Raw genomic sequence first — 14,310 nt, 5'->3', positions numbered from 1 at the left:
TTTCAAAGAGACAGAAGGGCAGGTGACACAGGAAACAGCAACTCTTCATCTTCTGTGACTTGCTGTATTTGCAGAACGGAGAAGCTGATGCCATGAGCTTGGATGGAGGCTATGCCTACATAGCAGGCCACTGTGGTCTAGTGCCTGTCCTGGCAGAGAGCTACAGTGAGTGATGCAGAGTGTCTGCCTCTGTGCTTTCTTCTTTCTGGGTCGTGGGGAAAGGAGAATCACAGTCCGTTTTATCTCACAGACACTATAAAGTGCCCCCTTCCTGAGCTCCTCCCCAGACTCTGGGACTCCCTCACCTAGAATCCCCAGTTGTCTTCAAAGATGAGAATGGTGGTACCCTCAGTCCCTGCTCTGAGATTCGTGGTATAAAAGGGATCCCACTGCAGAGGCCATATGGGGTGTCTGGAAAGTCTTGCAAATGCCCAGCACTCTTGCTTTTCCTCCTACCTTGTTGCAGGACAAATACATTCAGTTCACATCACATTGCAGGCTTGGTGCATAGCGAGTGAGAGACACTTGAAATGCAGTTTGTGAATGAGTCTGCGAGGTCAGCAGCCAGGGGAACTCCCAACATCTGGAGTCCAGCCTTACTGTCAGCCAGTGATGTGTGCAGTTTTAGCTGCTCTTTTTATATTTTGGTGGCTCATGAGGGAGGATGATTTTCCAACCTAGACATAAATGTCTAATGGTTTATCTTCTTTCCTCCAGAGAGCACTGATTGTAAATATCGCCCAGAAGAAGGTGAGTTGAAACTGGTAATCCTGGCCATTGGAAGGTAAATTCTCATTGTTGGGAAAAGTGGTTAGGTAAGTTAATAAGTCAATGGAGAGATCCGATTTTAGAATGCAAAGTGTTATGAGAGGGTAGTAATTGATCAGTATGGCTGTGTTCCTACACTTGTCATGACTTAGACATTGGACTTCTCCTTTCCTCTTATAATGTAGGTATTGTCTTCTGTTAGGACTCATGAGAGGATCCAGGAATTCAGAATTTATGAATGGTTTAGGATCCTAGAAACCAATCTAGACTCTTTCCATTGCTTCCCACCATTTTGAATTACATGAATTCTTCAGAGTTTTAATGAGATTTAGCACCAGCCAAGGAACCTTGCTTATGTGGTTTTGCAGGACTGAGTAGAGAGCTTCAAAATATTGATGTCTCAGAGTGTGGCATTTTCTGATCATCCAACTAGACTGGGCTCAGGAACCAGATTAACCTGTATCTCACTAGGGCTTTGATTAGGGATAGATCTGAAATGATGGCACAAGAGCAAGCAGGAAGTTGGACACCAAAGCGACACCAAGCCCCAGTGCTCAGTTTCCACAGAACCATGAGTGAACAACTCTGGCCTTGCCCTGCATCAGAACACAACCTTCCAATGCTTAGCATCGCTAGAAAGTCATTATTATTCTTATTATGATGATGAGGATGAGGATGATGATGGTTTTTTTTTTGAGACAGGGTTTCTCTGTGTAGTTTTGGTGCCTGTCCTGGGTCTTGCTCTGCAGACCAGGCTGGCCTCGAACTCACAGAGATCCACCTGGCTCTGCCTCCCCAGTGCTGGGATTAAAGGCGTGTGCCACCGCTGCCTGGCAAAAGAGTCATTATTATTGAATGGATAATAAGGATTGTTTTCTGTTGGAGAGAATACTCTGAATTAATTAAAAAAGAAAACAGAATCATAGGTTGGTGTTCTAGTCCCTATTCAAGGGCATGTTTGTGCTGCCAAAAAGGATAACTGACTTGGTCTTGGTGTTTCCATTTTGCATATTTACTCTGGTATAAAACCTTATTCTCCTTATGAGAAGCTGTCTGGTGTGGTTAACCTCAGTACATGTTCATTTATAAACTGTCAGAGTTACATTAGCTTATTGGTATCCATTTCTCTGATTTAATACTTTGGAAAGTGAGTTGCTGGTTGTTGTTTTTTTAACTCCAATAACCTTAATCTTATGCATACAGATAAAGATTATATGTCAGCCATTTCTCTAATGAGATAAGGTGTTAACACTTTTGCTACTTATTTTCACATTATGGGTGCACGTGTGTGTGTGTGGGGGGGGCACATTCGCGTGTTTGTGGTCAGAAGTCAACCTCAAGTGGCATTTCTCAGGATTCATCCACTTTGTCTTATGAGACAGGGTCTTTCATTGGCCTGGAGTCCCATTAGTAAGTTAAGCAGGCTGTCACTGAGCTCTAGGAGTCTGTCTGTCTCCATCTTCCTATTACTGACATTATAAGCACATCTCTCTCTCTCTCTCTCTCTCTCTCTCACACACACACACACACACACATACACACACACACACACACACACCATGCCTGTGTTTTTTACATGGGTTCTGGGTCAGAACTCTAGTCTTCATGCTTACGTGGCAAGTGCTTTACCAACTGAGCCATCTTCCCAGCCCATGATTTTATTTTAAAATTGATATATAAAAACATTTAAAAACTGTGCATAATCATGGGGCACCATGTGATCTTAGTGCTTTGCTTTTGAAATTCTTCCTGCTAGACTGTTCTGTGATTCACTGGAGTCAGCTCTTGTAGAGTTCCTTTCATGATACAATGTGCTATTTAGGACATCTTTGCTGTTTCATGAAGACAGTGGCATCTGTTGGAAGCAGATACTCTGGGAGGCCCCAGTGATATTAATAGCTGTTTGGGGGGCATCTTTCCCGTAGGGTATTATGCTGTGGCAGTGGTGAAGGCATCCAACCCTGACATCACCTGGAACAATCTGAAAGGCAAGAAGTCCTGCCATACTGCAGTAGACAGAACTGCTGGCTGGAACATCCCCATGGGCCTGCTGTACGAGAGGACCCAAAGCTGCAAGTTTGGTGAGCAGAGCCGGGAAAGGAGCTTGGCACGTAGAGAAGAGGGGTCCTGGGGAAGGTTGTGGGATCCAGGTCCATTAAAGTAAAGTTTCATAAAAGTGAACCTCAAGGAAATAGCAAAAAGGAGTAGAAAGGCTAAAGAGCTGAGGAATGGAGCCAGAGTGCTCTGTCTCAGGTGCACAGAATGGCTTCAGGGAGTAGCCATTACTTTTCTCTTCCACGAAGAAGACCAGATGTGAGCATTCCATGGCTGATTAGGTCTTTAAGTCTTCTTCCTTCTTTCTGCTCCACAATTCCCAACATAGCACTTCCATGTTCAAAGCTAGCTTATGGTTGCCAAGGCATTCATGATCCAGGCAAGAATGAGAGCAAATGGAAATTTACGCCAACTGTGATCAGTGTTTGAAAGGAGCCTTCTGGACATCCGGGCAATTATTTTTCATATAACTTCCCATTATGAGGATCTTAGGTGTGTCATCATGTGCCTACCTACACATACCCACCATACATCAAACTAGATTTTTGTTACCGAGGAACAAAGCAAAATGGACATTGGGTAGATAGTAAGTGATCCCTGCCATGGGGATTCTATGATACGATTTGTGGGGAAGTTTCCTTGGTTTCATAAGGTGTTGGTCATCTCATTGAGTTCCTGCTTAGCTCCCAGGATTCTTCCATTTACTCTATGTCTTCCGAATATCCTGAGTGAAGTTTGTTTCTACATCCTTAAGTTTCTGAGTAGAAGATTCCAACAGACAGATGTTGACAATGGCTTCGCTTTATGTTGGCTTCCTGAGTTCTTTCCTGATGCTTCCAAATTTGGGCAACTCCTTAGAAACGAGAGAACTATAAACCTGACTGTAAGCCCTACACCCCTAGCATGTGCAGGGACTGGAGATGAGGACACATCTCTGAACTAAGATGCTCTGGTACCTCAGAAACAAAGTACACCTGGAGCCACAGGCAGAAAGCACATGCTCCTGACCTCTGACCTCTGACCCCGGGACTCCCTGGACCTCCTGGACTTTCACAGCCATGAAAGCAGCCAAAATGCAGGGAACCTTCCCTATTCTTCTCTTAAGCTTTGAAATAACTCAAATCACACAAACAAAAGCAGTGGTGCGATCTTAGAGATTCCATTTCTTCGTTCTTCAGGCTGGACATGTTGCTGCTCCAATGATCCCCTCCACCCTGAAGTGGGTAGCTCACAGATACCTTCCCCCACCTTGAGAGGCTTCCTTCAAAGGCCTACAGTCTGGAGATTCTGGGTTGGTGGGTGGCAGGTTGCAGAGTGAATTATCTAATACCCTGTCAGGCGTTAAGTAAACCACTTGAAATGACACACGGAAGAAACAAACAACAACAACAACAAAAGACACCTGACTTTCTCTTGTTCTTTGGTCCAGATGAATATTTCAGTCAAGGCTGTGCTCCTGGGTATGAGAAGAATTCCACTCTCTGTGACCTGTGTATGGGCCCAAGCAAATGTGCCCAGAACAACAAAGAGGGGTATTATGACTACACAGGGGCTTTCAGGTGAGTTTTCCAATCCTAACCTATATAATGATGCCCTAGTTTTGACCAGATTCCTTTTAGGAACAGAGTGAAGACTTATGCTATTAGTCTGTTAAGTGCTGTACATATTAGGATGAGAGATTTTCCCACCAAATGTAGAGGTGGCATGTGTAGGGGTGTCTGAGTCCCCACAGAGCGCTGCCTGCCAGAGCCAGCTGTCAGACAATGAGGTTGACAGGTGATGCTGCTTAGCAGTTCTCAACTAGGGGCAATTTGCCTCCTAGAGAACACTGGTCATGTCTAGAGATGTTTCCGATGGTGGTGATGTTGGCAGGGGGTGCCTCCAGCATTGAAGAGGCAGAAGTATGTCCACAATGCATAAGTCAGCACTAATTAACAAAGTCCCAAATGTCACTAGTGCCAAATCGACTGAGTCAAGGGTTTGGCTCAAGCTTTTCCATGCTAACCAAGAATCATACTCATCTTGAGGTAGAGAATACTGAAGAACATGACTTCTAAATTCCTCTTTACAATAATATTTTATAGAATATCTATCATTTTTAAACTTTAAATTAAAATTTTAATTACTGTGATGATATATTGTGTACCCCAATACCTCTGGGTAGGACCAGAGAAATGTACCACTACAAATCACTTGTATGAGAGTGTGCTGTGTGCAGGATGCTTGTGAGGGCCAGAAGAGGGCAGCAGATCCCACAGAGCTGAGTTATAAGCAGTTGTGAGCTTCCTGATGTGGGTGCTGGGAACAGAGCTCAGGTCTTCTGCAAGAGTCACATAACTGCCCAGCTACCTCTCCAGCTCCATGTCTACCATTTTTGTAGGACATCTGTGTACCTTGTTAGGGTATGATGGTTTAGCGACTCTTTTGCCTTAGACCTTCTGTTATGTGATAGCTCAGGAATCCATGGTTGATGCTATTACAATTGAACCTCTCAGTAACAAAAGGAAAAGCAAAGGACATCTCAACATGCCATTAAGAACCAAACTTGTAAGAGAAAGTATGAACTATACCACACACACTTCTGATCATACAAAAGAGAATGTGTGGGATGTAGGGTCTTATTTGGAAGATGTAAAATGCACCCCCCCTTTGACATTTTCCTTGACCTTTTTGCTGGTGGTAGCATGTTTGAGAACTACAGGTCAAGGAAAAAGGCTCACACTTTGCTTGTAGAAACATATTTAAAGGGCTTCATTTTCCAAAATGTTTTATAAAACTCAGATATGACATGCAACCATCCAACTGACAGACTCTTAGCTTAAAAGAAAATACAGCACAGTCAGTTCAGGGCACAATAGTTACTTCACCTTTTCAGTGACTAGCCACCGAAATTTTGGAGAACTGCAGGAAGAGGCAGGTGATTTCCCTTGAAGCAAGATGGGGAAAGGAGTGGGCCCACTGTTTAAGAGTCTGATTGATCTGCATCAGTGAGTAGATACTGAAGCGTACGCCAGTACAGCTTTCCAAGGACTTTGGTAAAAATGGTGGAACCACATAATAGAGTTAATGTTGCTGGTATTTCTTTCTTGGAACTTCTGGGACGTGTCTAGTGGTTCAGAACTCTGTTCTTTATCCAAAATACCCTTCCCAGATGTATATCCTTGCTAGAGTCAAGGGCATATGTGTCAGGCTTTGTTATATTTTCTGTGTTTCTCAAAAGAAAAAAAGAAAGAACAGGAGAGAGGGATGGAGAGAAGAGGGGAGATAAAGAAATGAAGGGAAAAGGGAAAATGAAACAACTCAAAACAGAAACCCCCGCATGTTCCCTGAAAGTTAAAATTATTTTTTAAAATGGACTAAGGATACCACAAATTGAAATTTGCGATTGAGTTGTAGTCTCTCAAAAATGTGGCACAGGCATTTGGGGCTCCAAAAATATGAAGGGATGGAATTTCTCATCCACATTTCAGATAAATGGGGAGTTATGGGGATCAGAAAACTGATTCCCCATCCCCCATGTTCATGTTGGGGAAAGGATGATGTACAGTGTGGGAGACGGCCAGGTCAGTAAATGCCTGCCACACATACGTGAGGACCTCAGTTTGGATGCCAAAATCCACATAAAAGCCAGACATGAATGTGTGTGTCTTTAACCTCAGCACTTGGGGGTGAGGGATGGAGAAAGGACAGGTGGATCCCTGGAGCTCGCTAGCCAGCCAATTTAGGCAAACTGAGGAGCTCCAGTTCAGTGAGGGACCATGTCTCAAAAAGATGGAGAGTGATCAAGGAAGATACCCAATGTTGACCTCTACCTTCTGCGTGTGTACACACACACACACACACACACACACACACACACACACACACACACACGAGTGCATATGTGCCCTTCCCCCATATACAAAGAATAAAGAAAAAAATTATAGCATGTGGAGCTGAGTTTGTGGAACTGTATAGCAACTTGGAGCCTTTTGTTTTCCTTATTCTGCATGTTGCTTAGTGATAGAATGGTCCTAACACTTGCCGATGTCAGGTGGCGCCTCTGGAATGACATGTGTCAATCTGACATCCTATCTTCTCTCCCCTCCATATCTGGATCTCTTCAGGTGTCTCGTGGAGAGGGGAGATGTAGCCTTTGTGAAACACCAGACTATCATACAAAACACTGGCGGTATGTGTGCACTCTCTTCTTCTGTTCCCTCACAGAATCTGGATCGTTGGGATTTGCTGGGGTTCTTCCTTGCCACCAGAGGGTTAACCTGATCTTGGTTCCTTGTGTCACCTTAGATTTCTTTTGTGCTTTTAAACCAAGTCTCTGATTTCTCGGCCTTGACTCTGCACTTTTCACAACGACCCCATAGTCTACAGCCTTCTGGCTACAGTTTATATAGAAGACCTAGCCTTCCATCTCCTCCAGCCCCTCCGATTGCCACGCTGCTATTTTCATGCAGAGAACACTGGCATTGTAAACTCCATGGGCATAAATGCAAACCCTTCATAGTTCTTGTCTCATAGCTTCTGGCCCTAAACAGAGAACATTGTTCTAATTCCCTGCCAGTCTCTCCCCTTGTCTCTCCATAGAACCACAACAGTACTTGGGAATTAACCCAAGGCCTTGCTCAAGCTTAAGCAAGTCTTTATGACTTAGGGTGGTGGAAGCAAGTTTGCTATATTAAGTTGAATTAGCTGTTCTACACCTATATGAGCACATTCACATGCAATAGAACCCCTGAATACTGTAGTGACAAAAAAGTATAAACATTCCAAATACCTATAAATGGAGGAATGGTTTAAAAACACTATTCTATGCCACAGAAGGTCCAATTGCTTAAAAGAATGGCCTCAATTTACATAATGGTACAGAAAAAGCTGTAAGGTACATATATGTGTTGCATGAATCTTACAATATCACCACATATACATAGCCGAGAAAGAGCTAAGAAGTTTATATATGCTAAGATCTAATGCTAAGAAAAACTGTAAGCTTGCAACATCATGGAGAGCCACATATAGGTAAAGAAGCATAAGAGGCACAGATGGAACCAGGCAGTGGTGTGGTGGTGGTGCACACCTTTAATCCCAGCACCCGGGAGGCAGAGGAAGGCGGATCTCTGAGTTTGAGGCCAGCCTGGTCTACAGAGTGAGTTCCAGAACAGCCAAGGCTACACAGAGAAACCTTGTCTTGAAAAACAAAACAAAACAACAAAAAGGCATGATGGAAACACAAACTGTGCTTTCAAGGATTGGAGCCATAGGAACCAGTGGGCTTTGGGGAGTGCAGAAGTGAGGATTTTTAGTTTATAAGTAGATGCATTTAAAAATACGATAACTGGAGTTGGGGATTTAGCTCAGTGGTAGAGCACTTGCCTAGCAAGCACAAGGCCCTGGGTTTGGTCCTCAGCTCCTGGAAAAAAAAAAAAAAAAGATAAGCGCTTAAATAAATCTAAGTCATACTGTTGATGTTTAAAAATATGATAACCTTGGTCTCAAGTAGCATTTATTCAGTTATGGAAAGAGTGTTGCATGAACAATGAATGAAAGAGAAAGGTCTTAATCCTTCTTTCTGGGAGAGAAATGAATGAAAACTGGCAAAATAAAATGTCAAGATGAACCATGGAAAGCCTCAGGTCGGGCAAAGGTTTTTAAACTGACTGAATAAGAAATTAATTACTGCAAAGAGAATACAGAGAAGATTAAGCAAGCAGCTGAGATAGGATGATTTTCCCTGGGACTAGGAAGAAGTTGAACTGAAAGTGTTGTTGCTGATTTAAAAGCACCCTCTGGGATAGTTCTTTTGTGCGGAGATGGAGAAACTGGCTTAGAGCAGCATGTTCTTTCCATGCTCGAGCCAGAAGTACAAAGGCTTTGGAATTTTGTTATTGTCTGAGACAGGCCACACTATGGAGATTAGGCTGGCCCTAGACTCCCAGAGATCCATTTGTCTCTGCCTCCCAAAAGCTGAGATTTAAGATGTGCACCATGATGCCTTTAAAAAAAAATGCTTTGTTGTTGTTTCACTTTGGAACTTAATAGAAATGAAGATTAAAACAAAAACAAAAACAAAAACAAACAAACAAAAAAAACAATACCCATAGAACATGGCTTCCTTTTGTTTGGCTGAGAGGGAAGATCAGTAAGGAGCGGTCACTAGTAATCTCTTGTGAATTGAGTCCCACCCGCAGCTGCATGAGTGTCCCTTCCTCTCAGCGCTGTCAACCCTGCACATGTGCTGCTGCTGGCCAGAAGGCACAGACTCTCCATACACCAGTGGGTCAGTCTCCACCCCACCCCCCACACCCCCAGTAACTAACATGGTCAGACTGGCTGATCTACCCTTTTTTCTCTACCCAGGAAAGAACACTGAAGCATGGGCTAAGGATCTGAAGCAGGAAGACTTTGAGCTGCTGTGCCTTGATGGCACCAGGAAGCCTGTGACTGACGTTGCCAGCTGCCACCTGGCCCGAGCTCCAAACCACGTTGTGGTCTCGAGGAAAGAGAAGGCAGCCCGTGTTAGCACAGTGCTGCTTAACCAGCAGGTATGGACTGTCACCTCCCTGTCACCAGGGCCTCCCACCTCCTAGTCAGGGGCAGGTTGTTTGGAGTTCAGAGCTAAGCAAAGTTTCGGGGTGGACATTCACTTTCTGAAAACTATAATTTGGATATCAGAATATCCAAGTTCAAATCTCAGCTCGGCAGCTTCCTATCCACATCATCTTAGATGTATACAGCTTAACATTTCCATTCTCAATTTCTTCACATATTAAGAGGAAACAATAATATATACACCTGTTTCTCAGTTAATAAAAAAAAAAAGGGAAGTAATGCACACAAAAGGCTTAGGAAATGTGTGTCTAATGGAGAGGCTCATAGCGTGTTAGCTGGGTCTGGATCCCTCCGACCTGGCTCTGCTTCTGTGGAACTCCTAGTCACTAGAGACAAGTTCCCACCTGACCCACAGATCCCTCAGGACCTGGAATCTGCCTTCCAGCCCCTTTTGACCTTGACTCGGGGATTCCTTTATTTTCCTCAAGTACGTTTTTCTGAAGAAGATGAGAGGTCCTGCTTCCTAATGTTCTTGCACACAAGTCTTGAGGACCAGAAGTGATTTCTATTCCTCATGCTTAGACCAGCTTACCACGTTCTTAACAATCTGGAAAATAGAAGACTCACCCTCAGAACAACCCTGTCAGAGCTAGGGGAGTGAGGGGTGGGGAGTCGGGGGAGAAGGGGGAACATTTACCAGACCACTTGAATACTTCATTCCCTGGGTTCCTCTACACACAACCACCACCCTCCCTTCTGGTATATAACAGCTTCCTGCCTGTTAATTTGTCATTAGTTTTAAGAGAAAAGAAAACAAAATAGGATAGCATGTCTTCAAAAGCCCCTTTAAAAGCACATGGTGATAACATCAAGTGATGTTTCTAGTTTGACATTAGATTTGGGTCAAATAATCTTACAATAGCTAGCAGAGTTTCATATCAGTGTTACCGATGCTTACTTTTTGATTCACTGTGGAATTCATTAACCTTTTCATGGTGTTTTAAATCTCTGCTTCTTGTGTAGATTTTTTTAAAAAATTCTGTGTCAATTATAAAGAGTTTAAAATGAAAAAGAGGGCATACGATGATAATGATGAGCATTTAAGGATATTCCTCGTGTATGACAGGAATGCTAGACTGACTTCTTAGCATCATCATTTACAACCTTGAGAGGCTGGGGGAAGCTACGTGGCTGGTCCAAGACAAATTTACAGCTTATCCAGACATGAACTTCTAGTGGTTTCTTTTTACCATTCCTGAGAGAGCTCATACCTAATGTCTTTTGGGCAACAATACTGGAAGGGGCATGTTATTTCTTCTCACTTCCTTTAAGCACCTCCAAGGCACTCAAGTCATGAAATGGAAAAGAGATCCAAAAGGGTGGGAGTGGGTAGTTGAGAGGGTGGGAAGTGTCAGAGGACAGTAAGACAGAGGATGTCACCGAGGACTCTGGAGGTATTGTGGAAACACATGGTTCAGGCTCAGGTGGGTAAATGGCAGATGAAGGAGGTGGAAAGTTCCCAAGGTGTATTCTCTAGCTTTCTTTTGTCCCCAGGCTAGCTTGGCGCTTTCAGCCTCCTGCAATGCAGGTGTTTCCCACTGCTCAAGGATGTATGTTCACATGTCTTTTCTGTTCATTTGACAGACTGCATTTGGACGAAGTGTAACTGACTGCACAAAGAATTTCTGTTTGTTCTCGTCTAAGGCCAAGGGCCTTCTGTTCAAGGATGACATCCAATGTTTGGTTAAACTCCCAGATGGTATCACATTTAAAGAATACTTAGGAGCAGAATATGTCCAAGCTGTTGGCAACATGAGAAAATGCTCAACCTCACGTGAGTAGAACGAGCAGTGTGAAGAAGTTGCAAAGAATACCCAGTGGTGGGTTCTGGAATGGCAGTTATGATAGAGAAGTCAAGCATGGCCCTTAGGAAATAGCCACACCGGCCAGATAAAACCTATCACAGACAACAGGGTGGGTTATATGCACATCTAGTAAGGGGACCACAGATCCAGGATACTAGGGAAGTGAACTTATTATATGTAATATGTACATAATCTCATCTTATTTCTAAGATTAAAAAAAGGGGGACCAAACTTATTAGAGGTCCTTGTCCAATATGGTAACCACTAGCAAGACTACTTAAATTTAAATTACAGCTGAATTAAATCAAGATATCATTTCCTCAATCCCATCCAGCTACAATTTTAGTGAAAAGTAGCCGTAGCAAAGAGAATACTGCAGAACATCTTAGACAGCTCTGATCTGCAGAATGTCAATAGTGATGTGTTCCAAGCTCATCTGGAATGTCATAGTCCAGGAACTGAAACAGAATAAAATATAGGTTTTCAGTCTGTTTTGGGATTAGTCGAATCACTTGAAAGCATTTGGAAAATGTGAGGGAATCCATATGGTGTAAGGTGATTAGTCGTCAGTTGTAGCTTGTAGGTGAGTCTTGGTCCTGATTTAAGTTGCTATCTGAGAGATACAGCTTGAGTGAGTCTGTGCTGGTTCAGGGTGATGGCACTTTCAAGGTTTCCACATGTGGGTTGGCAAAATGGTTCAGTGGGTAAAAGGGCTTGTAGCATCAAGCTTGTAGCTTGATGACCTGAGTTTGATCCCCACATCTGACAGTAGGACGATAGAAGGAGAGAACACACACACACACACACACACACACACACACACACACACACACAAGTTGCCACGTGCAATTCTAGTTTAAGCAATGTGCTTGCTTAGGTCCATTGTTACAAAATCCAAGTCACAGTTTCCTTGACCTTTATGCTGCCCAAGGTGACAGTCTAGCTTTGCTATTCTCCATCCTATCCCTAGACTCAGCTCAGAAATTGCTGGGGACTACCAGCCACCATCTGCCTAAAAATCTCAGGGAAGAGTCTTTCTGGCTAACTTCTAGCTATATGAATTCAGGTGCAGAGCTTCACCCATTAAAAACAAGGTAGAAGATGCCACGGAGTAGGAAAGTCATGTTACAGCATCTACCTCCTTGGGGTGGGGTCCTCCCTGTGGTAGGTACAGGAGCTATGTAGGCAAGTAGAGGTGAGCGTTGGAAGAATGGGCCACAGCATGCATCAGAACAGCAGAACAATAATCTTTAGCACTTTTATGTCACACTGAGCTGTCCATTCACTAAACAGTTCATAAATACCAGTGTTCTGAATGCCCTACATCTCTCTTCTTTCTCCAGAACTCCTGGAAGCCTGCACTTTCCACAAAAGTTAAAAATCCAAGAGGTGGGCTGCCATTGTGACGGAGATGGGTGATCCATGGACTTCCATTGGCCTCCATGGCCTGAGGGGTTCATGAAAACTGTGTCTATCTTCACATAGAGCACAAAATAAAAATGACTGTTAACTTTATATTTTCGAAGCTCCGTTCTTTTCTGAATGTTTTCACCAGGATTCGTTTATACAATCTGACTATGTTTGCAACTGAACCTTGTCTTCTGAGCTCAAGATTCAGCTAGTCGGGGCTGGAGAGATTGCTCAGGAGTAACACTAGAGGGCGCCATCTGGCCTGCCTGCTCACCTGTAGTATCCCTCCCTCCACCCCACCTGTGGAACATCCCATATGCCAAAGCTCCCAATGACCACTGTATGCTCTTCCAGAGGACCCAGGTTCAATTCCCAGCACCCACATGGGGGCTCACAACTGTAACTCCAGTTCCAGAAGCTCTGATGCCCCCTTCTGCTCCACAGGATCCTGAATGCTTGTGGGGCACATAAGCTAACACAACCACATACTTATAAAATATAAGAAAGTAATTGTAAAAAATGAAAATGTTTTTTAGAAAAGTAAAAAGATTCAGATAGTCTTTCCCACAGCTCTGGGTGGGGTCCAGAGACACAGCTTCAGGGTCCAGCCCAAAAGACCCTTTGAAAGGGTCTCCTAGGTCATCCTAATAGAATCAAATCTATATGGCCACAGCTTTTGCTAAAAATCTTCTTTTGAGCCTGAGAAAATATTGATTTCTGTCATCAGTCAGTGGGCTGGGGGTCCTTTTACATCACTGAACTAGACATCATGGGCAGGCAAGGAAAAGTTCTTCAAGTGCTGGTCATTGGGAGCTTTGGAATATAGGGTATTCCACAGGTTGGGTAGGGGTAGGGATGCTGCAGGTGGGCAGGCAGGTCAGATGGCGCCCTCTAGTGTTACAGTTCTCCTTTAGGATACAGGTGGTAAGAGTTTAGCTGTCACTGAGCAGAGCTGTCATTAAGGGCCTGTGTAGGCGCAGCTAATTAGGAACTCAAAACGTTCCATGACCCAAGGTCTTGGCTTATTTCTTCAAGGTGAACATCAAAAGGAGTGCTTCAAGTAAGAAAGGCCCAAGAACTCAACATTAACACTGACAGTGATTTTTAGCGGATTTTAACAGTCTTCCCAGTGCCCAAGGAGAGTTGGGGTCCCGCTCCTGTTTCATTTCTACCCTATCTCCTCCCCTTTCCAGTCTACTTTCCTGTAAGGTACAGCTCGTTCTTCCCCCCCACCCCCCGCCATGTATTAATAATAAGTAGTTGGCTGAAGAGACTAGTCATCAGCTCTACCCACTTCCCACCCTGACATAGTCACTGCCACCTGCCAACTCTTAAACAACCTCCTTCTTTATTCTTAAGTAAGCATGTTCCCTGCACTTCTTGAAGATACCTATCTTCTTCTTCTTTTTTTTTTTTTTTCCCCCGAGACAGGGTTTCTCTGCTTTGCGCCTTTCCTGGATCTCACTCTGTAGACCAGGCTGGCCTCGAGCTCACAGAGATCCGCCTGCCTCTGCCTCCTGAGTGCTGGGATTAAAGGCGTGCGCCATCACCACCCGGCTAAACTTAAGGCCCCAGGAAGAGCTTCAAGGGCTTTCTTTTTCTATTTTTCTTTTTTGAGACAGGGTTTCTCTGTGTGACAGCTCTAGCTTTCCTGAAATTTGCTTTGCCT

The 14,310-nt window shown here is 43.9% G+C and overlaps 1 protein-coding gene across 1 annotated transcript in view; it reads left to right on the top strand.

The window, feature by feature from the left end:
- Nucleotides 1-12,746, top strand: part of LOC118586829 (serotransferrin-like) — a 29,212-nt gene extending 16,466 nt beyond the window's left edge. The window contains exons 10-17 of the mRNA XM_036192161.1: nucleotides 75-165; nucleotides 718-750; nucleotides 2,694-2,849; nucleotides 4,253-4,382; nucleotides 6,930-6,994; nucleotides 9,175-9,359; nucleotides 11,011-11,200; nucleotides 12,575-12,746. Of these exons, the coding sequence (XP_036048054.1) occupies nucleotides 75-165; nucleotides 718-750; nucleotides 2,694-2,849; nucleotides 4,253-4,382; nucleotides 6,930-6,994; nucleotides 9,175-9,359; nucleotides 11,011-11,200; nucleotides 12,575-12,609 (885 nt within the window). The 3' untranslated portion in view covers nucleotides 12,610-12,746. The remainder of the gene's footprint in view (nucleotides 1-74; nucleotides 166-717; nucleotides 751-2,693; nucleotides 2,850-4,252; nucleotides 4,383-6,929; nucleotides 6,995-9,174; nucleotides 9,360-11,010; nucleotides 11,201-12,574) is intronic.
- Nucleotides 12,747-14,310: the final 1,564 nt, after the last annotated feature.

Source organism: Onychomys torridus, chromosome 7, assembly GCF_903995425.1.
Source record: "Onychomys torridus chromosome 7, mOncTor1.1, whole genome shotgun sequence".
Taxonomy (NCBI): domain Eukaryota; kingdom Metazoa; phylum Chordata; class Mammalia; order Rodentia; family Cricetidae; genus Onychomys; species Onychomys torridus.
This window is presented reverse-complemented; position numbering and strand designations above follow the sequence as displayed.